The sequence below is a fragment of the Lonchura striata genome, chromosome 1, assembly GCF_050655825.1.
Source record: "Lonchura striata isolate lonStrDom1 chromosome 1, ASM5065582v1, whole genome shotgun sequence".
NCBI classification, from domain to species: Eukaryota; Metazoa; Chordata; class Aves; order Passeriformes; family Estrildidae; genus Lonchura; species Lonchura striata.
Window position 1 is genome coordinate 118,598,734 of NC_140703.1, and position 12,350 is coordinate 118,611,083.

At 53.8% G+C, this 12,350-nt stretch overlaps 1 protein-coding gene across 8 annotated transcripts in view; it reads left to right on the forward strand.

Annotated features, from left to right (window-relative positions):
• The first annotated feature begins 251 nt into the window (after positions 1-251).
• NUP98 (nucleoporin 98 and 96 precursor) overlaps positions 252-12,350 on the forward strand; it is a 35,286-nt gene continuing 23,187 nt past the window's right edge. For 2 of the 8 annotated variants that reach the window (XM_085587732.1, XM_085587767.1), the window contains exons 1-10: positions 252-415; positions 3,730-3,833; positions 4,229-4,330; positions 4,503-4,682; positions 5,390-5,529; positions 7,020-7,127; positions 7,694-7,877; positions 8,718-8,881; positions 9,575-9,712; positions 10,278-10,365. In XM_085587732.1, coding sequence (XP_085443858.1) covers positions 3,761-3,833; positions 4,229-4,330; positions 4,503-4,682; positions 5,390-5,529; positions 7,020-7,127; positions 7,694-7,877; positions 8,718-8,881; positions 9,575-9,712; positions 10,278-10,365 — 1,177 coding nt within the window. In that variant the 5' untranslated portion in view covers positions 252-415; positions 3,730-3,760. Of the gene's footprint in view, positions 416-480; positions 706-1,585; positions 1,733-3,729; positions 3,834-4,228; positions 4,331-4,502; positions 4,683-5,389; positions 5,530-7,019; positions 7,128-7,693; positions 7,878-8,717; positions 8,882-9,574; positions 9,713-10,277; positions 10,366-12,350 lie in introns of those variants that run through there. The other 6 variants (XM_085587735.1, XM_085587740.1, XM_085587755.1 and 3 more) reach the window with 6 other exon arrangements.

The following is a 12,350-nucleotide window of genomic DNA, read 5'->3' on the forward strand; positions in this document are numbered from 1 at the left end:
GCCAATGGGCGCTCAGTGCGCCAAGCCCCTTCGCCCAATCAGCGCTGAGCTAAGGGCGCGAGCGGAGGGGCGCGGCCAATGGGAGGCGGGAGCGCGGCGGGAGGGGCGGGGCCGAGGCGGTGTCGAGGCGGCGCGCGGGGCAGGCCGGGAGTGCGCGCGCGGGCTGTGACGCAGCTGCGGCCCCGTGAGGCGGCGGCGGCACCGCGGGCCCGACTCGGCCCGGCCCGGCCGCTCCGAGCGGCGCTCCCCGGCACCCGCGACGGCACCGGGGCCCAACCCGGCCCGGCCGCTCCGAGCGGCGCTCCCGGGCACCCGCGGTGGCACCGGGGCCCGGCCCGGCCCGGCCCGGCCGCTCCGAGCGGCGCTCCCCGGCACCCGCGGTGGCGCCGGGGCCCGGCCCTGCGCGGCACCTGCGGTGAGCACCACGGCCCGGCCGCCCTGCGCTCCCGGCGTGGCTGCGGCGCTGCCGCCAGGCTTTTTGTGCCGGGAGACCGGGTGGTCGCGGAGGGGGAGGGCGCGGGGAGGCCCCGGGACGGAGGAAGGGCCGGAGGGAGGCGGGAAGGCCGAGAGCGGGTGGGATTTCTCGGTGGCCCGGCCCCGGTTATCTCCGGAGTACCTGCCCGCTTTTGGGCATTTTTGGCCGTCCCTGTGCAGGTCCGGTTGGAGATTCCGGGTGTTTTCCACGCGGGATACGCGGCTCTGGATGTGGGTAACGGCCCGGCTGTCTCCGGGGCCGGGAGTTACTTACTGTCGTGTTAATAAGCTGCAGTTTAAAGTTAGGTTGCTTATATGTGACTGGAAGTTGTGTCGATGACGTGAGTTTCCTTGGGTGGTTTTAGGGGGATTGTGTGGTGTTGCTGTTAAACTTCAATTAGAGCCTTTTGCCGCAAGGATCCCTCCTCAGCTGGGGCTGCAGAGAGTGGGAGATGGATGTTGTGTAAAACCCACGGGTTTTGCTGTTTCTGGTCCAGCTCCTGAGTTCACAGAATCCCCAAATTCCTGAGGCTGGCAAAGCCCTCCCAGCCCAGGGAGTCCCAGCTGGGCCCCATGCCCACCTTGTCCCCAGCCCAGAGCACTCAGTGCCACCTCCAGGGACACCTGCAGGGATGGGCACTGCAAAGCTCCCTGGGCAGCCCCTGCCAGGGCCTGAGCACCCTTTCCATGGGGAAATTGCTGCTGCTGTCCCAGCTGAGCCTGCCCTGGCCCAGCCTGAGGCCGTTCCCTCTCCTCCTGTCCCTGTTCCTGGAGCAGAGCCCGACCCCCCGGCTGTCCCCTCCTGGCAGGAGCTGTGAGAGCCACAAGGTCCCCCTGAGCCTCCTTTGCTCCAGCTCAGCCCCTTCCCAGCTCCCTCAGGAACTCTCCAGCCTCTTCCCAGCTCCCTCAGGGATTCTCCAGCCCCTTTCCCAGCTCCATTCCCTGCACTGGTCACACTCCAGCCCCTCCAGGTCTGTCCTGCAGGAGCAGAGCTGGACACAGTTTTTAAGGTGCAGGGAAGGAGGGGTGGCTTTGAAGTAGAACAAAATGCATGCTGTGGGAGGGGGAAATCTTTCCATAACGCACTTTTTCTTAGAAAATTATTTTTTAGTTCTCTTCTAAGGTAGAGTTTGGTGTTCAGTGATTTCAGGAGGACGTGAGAGCAGTGACTTAGAAAAGAGGAACCACAGAAAATGAGTGACTTGTGAGTTTGCAGATAAGGCTGAGAGTCACAACATCGGACAGCTGGAAAGTGCAGGTGATTTTTATCTGGCCTGAAAGGGAGACTTGCACTGGGACAAGGGGAGATGCTTGAAAATACTCCACAGAAATGGAGAAGTGTGTTTGGGAGCAGGTACTGGTGGAAAGGGAGCTGGGGGGATCAGTCTGGAGTAAAGGATGTGCAGGGTGGACTCTACTCCCTGACAGGTCAGCTGGGACAGCAGCAGCAATTTCCCCATGGAAAGGGTGCTCAGGCCCTGGCAGGGGCTGCCCAGGGAGCTTTGCAGTGCCCATCCCTGCAGGTGTCCCCTGGAGGTGGCACTGAGTGCTCTGGGCTGGGGACAAGGTGGGCATGGGGCCCAGCTGGGACTCCCTGGGCTGGGAGGGCTTTGCCAGCCCCGGGATCCCATGGGAGAAGGTGAGGAGGGCTCAGGGTGCAGTGTTGCCCTGTGCCAGAGGAGCTTTCCCAGGAGCTCCTCTCAGCTTGGGGAGCTCTGAGAGTTTGTCAGGGCAGCTTTTCCTGGCTTTTTCACTGAAATTCCTCTTCCTGTCACAAATGAAGCCTGTAAGGATTTGCCTGTTAATGTGTGGAGACCTCTAACACTCCAAAACTGTGCTGTGTGTCTGTTGGAGTAGTTGGAGGTGACACTAAAAATCAGCTTTTTAGTTCTCCTGCCAGGGGGTTGTGGGGTAAGGCTGGTTGTTGTGGGCTGATTTAGTCTCCAGCTGTGCAGGGATGGCTGTGGCTGCTCCAGGTCTGGATTTGGCCATTCCCAGAAAGCACTGTTGGTGTTAGGGAAACAAACACTTCAGTTTCAAGACAGAGGGATGTAGAGATTTCCCTGGGGCAGGCTGGCCTGGGCAGTGCCCAGTCCCTAAAGGGCAGCTTTGGCTTTAACAGGAATTGTTGGCTTTGGGAATATTCCTGGTGTGGGCCATCCTTGAATTACTGATGTTCTCAATTCTGCAGTGCTGTGTGTGGCCATTTCTGCCAGGGAGTACCTGGGAATGTGGGGGAATTCCTGCATTTCCTGCTGAATTTGGAGGGAGGGTGGGGTAATACTAGCATTGTTTTGGTTAATGGGACATTATTTTAAGAATGCATATTTTTTTCTGGTTAGTGTAATTTTCTTCTGGCTAATATGGGTTTTCATGGATCATTACACCCATTATTTTTGGTTAACAAGGCATTTTTGGGGGTAATACTGGCTTTTTTTAACTTTGACTTTTTCTTGCTAATACGGCTTTTTTTGGATCAACGTGGCATTTTGTTTTTTCTAGTCCTAGCTTTTTTTTGTTGCTAGTACTGCTGTTTTGGTGATAATATGAACATTATTTGGGGTAGTACTGGCTTTTTTTGTTAATCTGGCATGTTTTTGGCTAATCTGGACCTTTCAGTGGCGAAGCTGCAGGAAAACACCACAGATCCCTGACGGTGTGCCTGAGGAGCTGTGGGGATTGTGCTGGGTTTGTTGACAAAACTCGGAGAGCTGGAGCAGAGTTTGTAGCTGTTGGTGCTGGGGAGGAGGCTGGGGAGAGCCAGCAGGGAACGTGCTGTAAATAAACCGTGGGAGCTGGAGAGGGAATGGGGCCAGGCAAAACTGCCCTGGAACAGAACTGCAGGGGAGGGCAGAAGTGGGGGGCAGAGGGAGCCTGGGTTCCCTAAATCCCTGTGCACTGCATTCCCCTCTGTCATGCTCAAAGCAGCTGGCAAAGAGTGGAACAGGAAAACCATTCCTGGAAACCCCTGGATTGCTGTGGGATCGTTGCATCCAGGACACAGGCCGAGATGGGCAGGAACTCCAGCCATAATTAAGGGTGACACCTTAATTTTAGTGACACCTCCTTAGCTGTGGTTTCGCTGGAATGTTGATGCCCTTGCCCCTCCTGGGGTTGTGGCAGAGTTTGGAATCACATAGTGCCATGGGGCTGGTGCCGAAGGATTCTGATGGGATTGCTGCCCTCAGCAGTGAGGGAGGTAGAAAATGAGTTTGCAGGGTGAGCTTTCAATAAAACCTGAATTCTGCCTTCCAGATCTAGGAAGAAAACCTGATACATCCTGAAAATGTTTAACAAATCCTTTGGAACTCCATTCGGAGGCAGCACCGGCTTTGGGACAACTTCAACTTTTGGGCAAAGTAAGTGAAATATCCCGGGTGGTTTTTAATGAGGTGTCTTTTCCTGGAGTGCAGCTCAGAGAGTCTCATGGAGATGGTGATCCCACATGGGATGGAATTAGGGAGCTGCTGGATGCTCCAGCTGGCTTGGAAGAGGTTCAGGAGCCTTAGGCTTCACCCTTAACCAACCAAGGTTTCAGTTTGGGAGGACAACCAGGGCTCCATGTCTGCTGTGGAAATTCCTTCCGTGGGAAGAGTGGAAAATGCAGTGCTTAGGGGAGGCGGTGCCGCTGGGGTGTTTGGGGCTGGGGCCGATCCGCAGGGGGTTTGTTGGGAAGCTTGGAAGGGAGCGGGGTGTGTTCTGGGGGCTGTCTGGGGAGCTGCAGCCTGCGGGGCTCACCGGGCTGTGCTTGCAGATGCTGGCTTTGGTACGACCAGCGGAGGGGCCTTCGGCACCTCGGCCTTCGGCTCCAGCAACAACACGGGCAGCCTGTTCGGGAGCACGCAGACAAAGCCAGGTACTGCCCGGGCTGCCTGGAGGAGGGAGGGACGGAGGGAAAACCCCCAAACCAAGGAATCGTCAACAAAAACAACCAAAAAACACCCTCCCGAGCCCAGGAGAGCATGAACCTGTCACAGCTCCCAAGCAGAGGAGGCTGTGAAGGATTAACAGCCTGTTTCTATCTGCAGGAGGGCTGTTCGGGTCCACCACGTTCAACCAACCAGCCACCTCCTCCACCAGCACTGGCTTTGGCTTTGGAACGTCCACTGGCACATCCAACAGCCTCTTCGGAACCACCAGCACTGGTGGAAGCCTCTTCTCATCCCAGAGTAATGCCTTTGCCCAGAACAAACCAGCTGGTTTTGGAAGTGAGTGAATCTGGTTCCCCCCTGCAGCTGGGTGGGAGAGCAGTGGGAGCTGCATGTACCTGGGGGCTGGGACAGGGCTCAGGGTGGGGCTGGGGGGGCTTCTCCTGGAGGATACAGTGACATCCCTGTCCCCACAGGAGCTGTGGGGGAGCTCACATGCTCCTGAATCTGTAGCTATGATTTCAGCTCTACATTTTAAAATAAATTGACAAACTGTTTGGCTGGAAATTTTTATCCTGAATACTGTTTTGGTGCTATTTGATTTCAGGTTTTTATCCTGTGACAGAGCAGTTACAGTGGGTTTGTCTGTGGCAGAAGACAGGGAATGCTGTTAAACTCTTCTGTAATTTCATGAGGCAAAAACAAGTGCTTGCAGCCCCCTCTGAACAAAGAAAAGGAGCCTCACTGATTCTCTTTACTATAAAGTTTCTGGATTATTTTCTTCCTACTTATTGGGAGTAGAAGGAAACTGGCTGCTGTGGTTTGTCTGGAGTTTCTGGGGTGCTGAATTAAGGACACTTCTGCAGCAGAGAAGTGCATTAGCAGCACCATCATCTTCCAGCTTTGCTGTCAAATTATTTTTCCCAGCTGTTTTTTCGTTTTCAAACCAGTTTCTAATTTGAGTAAAGTATTAGGGTGTAATTTTTAAATACTTAATCCGGGTTTGTTTTAATACTGATGTTGTTATTTTTCTATGCTTTATTCAGACTTTGGTACGAGCACCAGCAGTGGAGGGCTCTTTGGGACCACCAACACCACTTCCAACCCCTTTGGGAGCACATCTGGCTCTCTCTTTGGCCCAACCAGCTTTACTGCTGCTCCAACTGGCACAACTATTAAATTTAATGTAAGTTCTGCTCTTTCTTCTTAGTCCAGCCTGTTCACTGGGAGAAGTATTCATTTTGCAGTCATTCAGTGGTGTCTTGGTCGCTGAGGTGAAAAAATGAGTTAATGTGCAAGTGCTCTGAACCGATTTGAAAACATCCCTTCTCAAACACTGTAGAATTTCAGGCTTGCTGGGTGTAGAGCCAACGCTGAAGGAGTAAAGGAGCTCCTAAAGCTGAGCCTTCCCAGCAGGTGCCATGGAATTCAAGCTGATCCATGGCAAAAGCTGGCAGCAGTAAGGGTTAGAGACATCTTGGGATGGGTCAGAACCAGCACAGCTTTCCTGGTCTGGGAATGGGACCTGGAAGGAAAGGAGTGGTGTCCTGTCTCCTCTGGACGAGTCCCCTTTAAGACAGGATGCAGTAACTGCTACAAAGTTCTGTGGCAGTTGGACCTGGAGGGTGGCCAGCAGAGAGGCCTTGAGGAACTGGGCTACCTGGGGCCTGCTGCAGGAGGGACTCTGTTCCCCAAACACTTGTTCATGCAGATCTCATCCCTCTTCATTTTTGGACTGAGCTGATGTAAGACTGAGGTTCTGGGGGCAGAGCTGTGCTGCTGCCTGGGCTCTTGCAGTGCTGCTGATTTGTACTTCCATAGCACTGTTAAAAAAGGGGGGGGGGGATAGTGAAATTCATGCAGAGCTCCAGGATTTATGTCAGAAGCTGAGGTAAACTGCTTTTAAAGTGGAACTGAAAGCAGAATTGCTGGGAGTTGTTTTGAGTGTTCCTGTGGGTAATTCCAATGTTGATAATCATTAAACATACCTGGGTGAGGTCTCAGCTGTACAAATAATGATGGAATCATAAAACCATGCAACCACACAAGGCTTGGGTTGGGAGTGGCCCTAAATCCCACCAATTCCCACCCCTGCCACGGCAGGGACACCTCCCACTGTCCCAGGCTGCTCCAGCCCCAGTGTCCAACCTGGCCTTGGGCACTGCCAGAGATCCAGGGGCAGCCCCAGCTGCTCTGGGAATTCCATCCCAGCACTGCCCACCCTGCCAGGGAACAATTCCCAATTCCCAATCTTCCATCCCAGCCCTGCCCTCTGCAGTGGGAGCCATTCCCTGGCTCCTGTCCCTCCATCCTTGTCCCCAGTCCCTCTGCAGCTCTCCTGGAGCCCCTTCAGGCCCAGGCAGGGCTCTGAGCTCTCCCTGGAGCTTCTCCTCTCCAGGTGAGCCCTCCCAGCTCTGCCAGCCTGGCTGCAGAGGGGCTCCAGCCCTGCAGCAGCTCCGGGCCTGCTCTGCACTCACTCCTGGAACTCCACATCCTCCTGGTCATGGGCCCCAGGACTACAGGCTCTGCAGGTGGGGGTCTTGCCTGAGCAGGGCAGTCACACAGAGCTGCAGGTCTGTACTAGGTGTAGGATTTCCCAGGATCTGCAGGGAGTTCTGGCTGTGTTCCCTCAAGTCTGGCTGGATTTTAACGTGGCCCTCCCTCCATTCCTGGCAGCCCCCAACCGGCACCGACACCATGGTGAAGTCCGGCGTCAGCACCAACATCAACACCAAGCACCAGTGCATCACTGCCATGAAGGAGTACGAGAGCAAGTCCCTCGAGGTCAGTGCAGGGGACACAGCCTTACCTCGGGCTTTCTGGGCCACAGTTACTGTCTGTGCTCATTAACGCAAAAATATTAATGAACCGCCAGTGCATCACACACGAGAGACATTGTCAAGTAAAACAGTTAATGCAACACCATGTTAATTGCAGTTGGGTTTAAGTGCTTAATGCAGGTCTGGAAGAGCTGAAATTCCATCTTGTCAGAAGGACATGAGATCCTGTTTGGAACAGCCCTGCTCTGCTGAGATAACAGCAGGATCGCAGGCAGAGCTCAGCTGTTTGTTATAAACTAATGTTCCCAAGGATTTATCCTGGGTCTTCCCTTTTGGGTCGGTTTTGGACCCTTCAGAACAGATAGTTTATAAAATAGGCTCTGGGATGTCAAATTTAAGTCCAAACATGGGTCTAAGTTCACGTCCTGTTTTTGGTGTCCTTATTTTTAAAAATGTGGGTGTTGCAGCTTTTCTTGAGGTTTCACCTTGGTGAGATGGGGTGCTGTGTGAGTGCGGTAAGGACACTTGCCTGCCCTTATCCAGTGTAAAAAGAGCTGGATTTTCCTCTAGGAACTCCGTTTGGAAGACTACCAGGCAAATAGGAAAGGGCCCACGAATCCTGTAGGAGCAGGAGCAACTGCTGGCTTGTTTGGCTCTTCCACTGCCACGTCCAGCACAGCCACAGGACTGTTTGGCTCTTCCACTACCAATACAGGCTTCTCCTATGGACAGAATAAAACTGCTTTTGGAACCAGTAAGTACTGCCTGGCCCTGGTGTTCTGTGAGTGCATGTGCAAGTATTCTGTTGAACCATTTAGAATTCTGTGATGCAAAATGTTGAAACACTGCAGTGAGCTCAGAGTTGTGCTGGTTGTATTGCCAGCATTCACTGGTGAAGCTCCTTGCCATAGAAATCTGTTTTCTTGCTTTCTCTTGGAAAAATTTAAACAGCAATTGGATTTTTATTAGGTTTTGCTGCAAACTAAAAAGTAAGTAGATCATAGAATCCCAGAATGGTTTGGGTTAGAAGGGACCTTGAAGCCTACCCAGTGCCACCCCTGCCATGGCAGGGACACCTCCCACTGTCCCAGGCTGCTCCAGCCCCAGTGTCCAACCTGCCCTTGGGCACTGCCAGGGATCCAGGGGCAGCCCCAGCTGCTCTGGGCACCCTGTGCCAGGGCCTCCCCACCCTGCCAGGGATGGATTTTTCCCTAGGTAATGGATATTTGTCTTTCTGGAATTTGACTGGAAACAGATCCAAATCCTCCAGGCTGTAGGAATGGAAGTGGTTGTTGGATGAGCAGAGACAGCACCAGGGAGCGCCTGGGGCTGGGCCAGGCCAGCTCAGGCTGCAATCAGGGAAAGGTTCTTCCCCAGAGGTGCCGGCAATGCCCAGGGAATGGGCACGGCCCCGAGGCTGCCAGAGCTCCAGGAGCCTTTGGGCAGCACTGCCAGGGAAGCCCAGGGTGGGGCTGGTGGGGTCTGGGCAGGGCAGGGCTGGCACTGGATGGTCCCTACAGCCCAGGCTATTCTGTGACCTTTTTTCCTGTGTGGATCTGCCAGGCCGGGTCTCTAACTGCTGTTGGTGTCCCAGGTACGACCGGCTTTGGCACGGGCACCACCGGCGGGCTCTTTGGGCAGCAGTCCCAGACCACGAATCTGTTCAACAAACCTTTCGGCCAGGCCACCACCACGCAGAACACTGGCTTCTCCTTCGGGGGCACCAGCACCCTGGGCCAGCCCAACACCAGCACCATGGTAAGAGGGGCTGGCAGTGGGCTGCAGCACTGGCATGTGCCTCACGTTCCACTACAGCGGGGTAAAAGCAGGGTGCGATGGAGCGAGGAGCCTCCTGGCAGTCAGCTTTGTTCCTGACAACTGGAGAGCAGTCAGCTGCTCACAAATCATGTACCCACTCAAGCAGCTGCTCTCCAGCAACTCCTGTGCTTCCGATCATTTCCACACAGATAATGTCATCCCACTGTCAACCTTCTGTGGGAATTCAAATCCTGGGCTTTCTGGTGACAAATGAGCAACATTTGGGGGCTTTTGCAACAGAAAGATTCTATGTAGTTGTAACTTGTTGTATAACTAGAGGCTTTGGCTCCAAATATCCCATGTTCTTTGTGAATTTCTTGCGGCTTCTCCCAGAAAACCCCGTGAAATGTTTCTTTTCCATCTCCCTGGCTCAAAGCAATGAGGAAATTCCAATATCCTTTAAATCCTGGAACATAAATTTTTGGTTTGTGTTTTTTTTTATTTCTTGTTAGTAACTAATTTCTTGGAGGAGGACTAAAGCTTCTGGAATGCTCTTCACCCCTCCTCTTCCCCCAGCACGAGGGCAAATGCAGCCTTGTTTTATTGCCTGATTTTGCCTGCTGGATCTGTTGTTGGTGGTGCTGGACGTGGAAAAGCCTGGGAACATTACCTTAACCTGGTTCCTTTTTGTAGGGTCTCTTTGGGGTCACCCAGCCCTCGCAGCCTGGAAGCCTTTTTGGGACAGCTGCCAATACAAATGCTGGGACTGGATTTGGAACGGGAACTGGCCTTTTTGGACAAGCCAACACGGGATTTGGTGTTGGTGGTTCGGTATGTCTCTGCCTCCGTAATAAAGAGAGAAAACCAAGCAGAGCCCTCTTCCGGGGTGCTGACTGCACAGAAGCTGTGTAGCTTAGGAATTAGGATGTCTGAGATACAAAAGTCAGGTGGTTTGCTGTAAACTGGAGGACAAACAGGTGTAGTAGAGTCATTTTTTTAAACAAATGATGTGTGGAGTGATAAAAGCAGCAGGAGATACTGAGGTTCTCAGTGCCTGGGGTGCCTCAGCACAAGGTTGGAAATACAGGTTATAAGTTGTGGTGGACCAAAACCAAACTTGGTTTTTGATATTCAGTCATTTTGGTACTGGTGGAGCAAAAATCACAGGATCACTGAGCCTGGAAAAGTGCCGTAAAGCCTCTCGAGTCTGACCCTAACAGCTGCTTTTGGGGGACCTTGCAGGTGGCTTGGGATAACCCCACTCATGGGAGGGTGGCCTGGGGGGGCTCAGCTGTGCTTAGCTTTGGTTCTGCTTCCTTGCCTGCAGCGAAACACCAATACAATTCCTGTGGTATCAGCATTCCAGGTTTCCAAATTCCTGTTGTTTTCCTTTCAGACCCTGTTTGGGAACAAGCCTGCTGGGTTTGGAGCCACCACGACCAGCGCTCCCTCGTTCGGTACCACCACGGGTGGGGGCCTCTTCGGTAAGAAACCTGCTCTGAGTTTAGGAACCCCTGCAAACCCTTCCAGTTTGGGAACAGGGAGAAGAAATGCGGTTTCAATCATTTAAATCTGTACTGTGTGTAGCACACGCTGTGGAGAGCACATGCTGAGTACTGTAGTGTTGGAATTGTCTGGTGAGCAGTGGTCCTGGCACACAGGAATGTGCTGGGCTGTGCCTTTGCTCTTGGTGGGGTTCCCTGTGGATGATCAAATGCCATTGTTTCGGTGAGTTAAGGGAATTTTCAGCCTGGGATGCCAGGAGAGCCCCTGGGATCCAGGGGAGCATTGGGAAGGGCATTCCCAGCAGATCAGGGAGGGAATCCTCCTGCTCTGCTCAGCTCCAGGGAGGCTCATCTGGAGTGTCCCGTTCAGTTCTGGGCTCCACAGTTCAAGGAAGACCAGGAGCTACTGGAGAGGCTCCAAGGAAGGCCACAGAGATGATTTGGGGTCTGGAGCATCTCTGGTGGGGAGAGGCTGTGGGAGCTGGGGTGGTCGGTCTGGAGAAGGGAAGGCTGAGAGGGGACCCATCAATCCACACAAATGGCCCTTCCGTGTGCCCAGATGGCCCTTCCGTGTGCCCAAATGCCTCTCCATGCACACAAATGCCCTCTCCATCCATCTGCATCTCTCCAGGGGTGCCAGGATGGTGCCAGGCTCTGCTCAGTGGTGCCAGTGGCAGGCCAAGGAGCAATGGCCAGGAACTAAACCACGGCAGTTCCAGCCCAGCCTGAGGAAGAACTTCCTTCCCTGGAGGGGCAGAGCCCTGGAAGAGCTGCCCAGGCAGGGGCTGGAGTCTCCCCCTCTGGAGACCTCCCAGACCCCCTGGGCACCTCTGGAGACCTCCCAGACCCCCAGGGCACCTCTGGAGACCTCCCAGACCCCCTGGGCACGTTCCTGTGTCGCTGCTGCAGGGGGCCCTGCCTGGGCAGAGCTGGGCTGGTAGACTCAGAGGTCCCTTCCAAGTCTAACCATGCTGTAATTCTGTGGTTGAAAACTCCTAAAATCAAGGATTCAAGGGTTTGTTAGGAAGCTATGAGCACCCTGTGTTAGCACAGCAGCACTGGGAGAATTGGGATAAAACCAGTGATCCCTGGGCTTGGGTGGGTGTCAGGAGATCTGCACTGCAGTGAAGGTGAATTGACTCAGCTCCTCTTTAGCTGGTGGCTGTTGTCCTTGGTGGTGTGAAGGACCAAAGTCCTGAGTCCTGGTGGCCTCTGATGTGAGAATTGATGTTGGGTGGGTGTGACTGAGCGGGAGGAATGTGTAGGAGTGGATGAAGGGAGTGGCAGTTTCTTTCATGGGACTCTGAAATCTCTCCTGCCTTTTTAATTCTGGATTTCAGAGCAACAAAACTGTGTCTGAGAGTGAGCAGGAGGGGGTTGGACCCTGCCATCCCTGTTCTGCAGTGCTGTTTTGTGTTGCTTACTTGAAGCAGTGGAGCCTGCTGTGTCAGCCTGCCCATAGAGACAGGGAGGAACTCGAGGGAACTTGCTGATCTTTTAGGCCCTTCCCTGTTGGAATCCTGGATGCTGAGACTTTTAAACTTTAGCATCCAAGATTCCAACACTTCCCAAATGAAGCTCTGAGCAGTTCTCAGTGCTCTGAACCAGGGCAGCACCTTGGCAGGCAGGGTTTGACTGTGGTGAGCAGTCCTGGGCAAACCTCCCAGGGGTGTGAAAGTGCTTTTGAGTTCATGTTCTGCTGCTCAGGATCTCCATGGCCCCACAGTGTGTTGGCAGTGTTTGGTGGAGACCAGCCTTTGCAGTATGTGGTTTTGGTTTGCCTGTGCAGCAGTTTATAGGAGGAATGGAGATGGATTCCAAGGAGTTGATGCATACCTGCAGTTTTTCAGTTTAATCCTGACTTTGTGTACTAACCAAGCATGGGATGGGGTCAGCATCTGCAGTAGAACTGAGCTCATGGTGGATTTGGGGTGGTCTTGTTCCAGCTATAGCTGTGCCCTTCA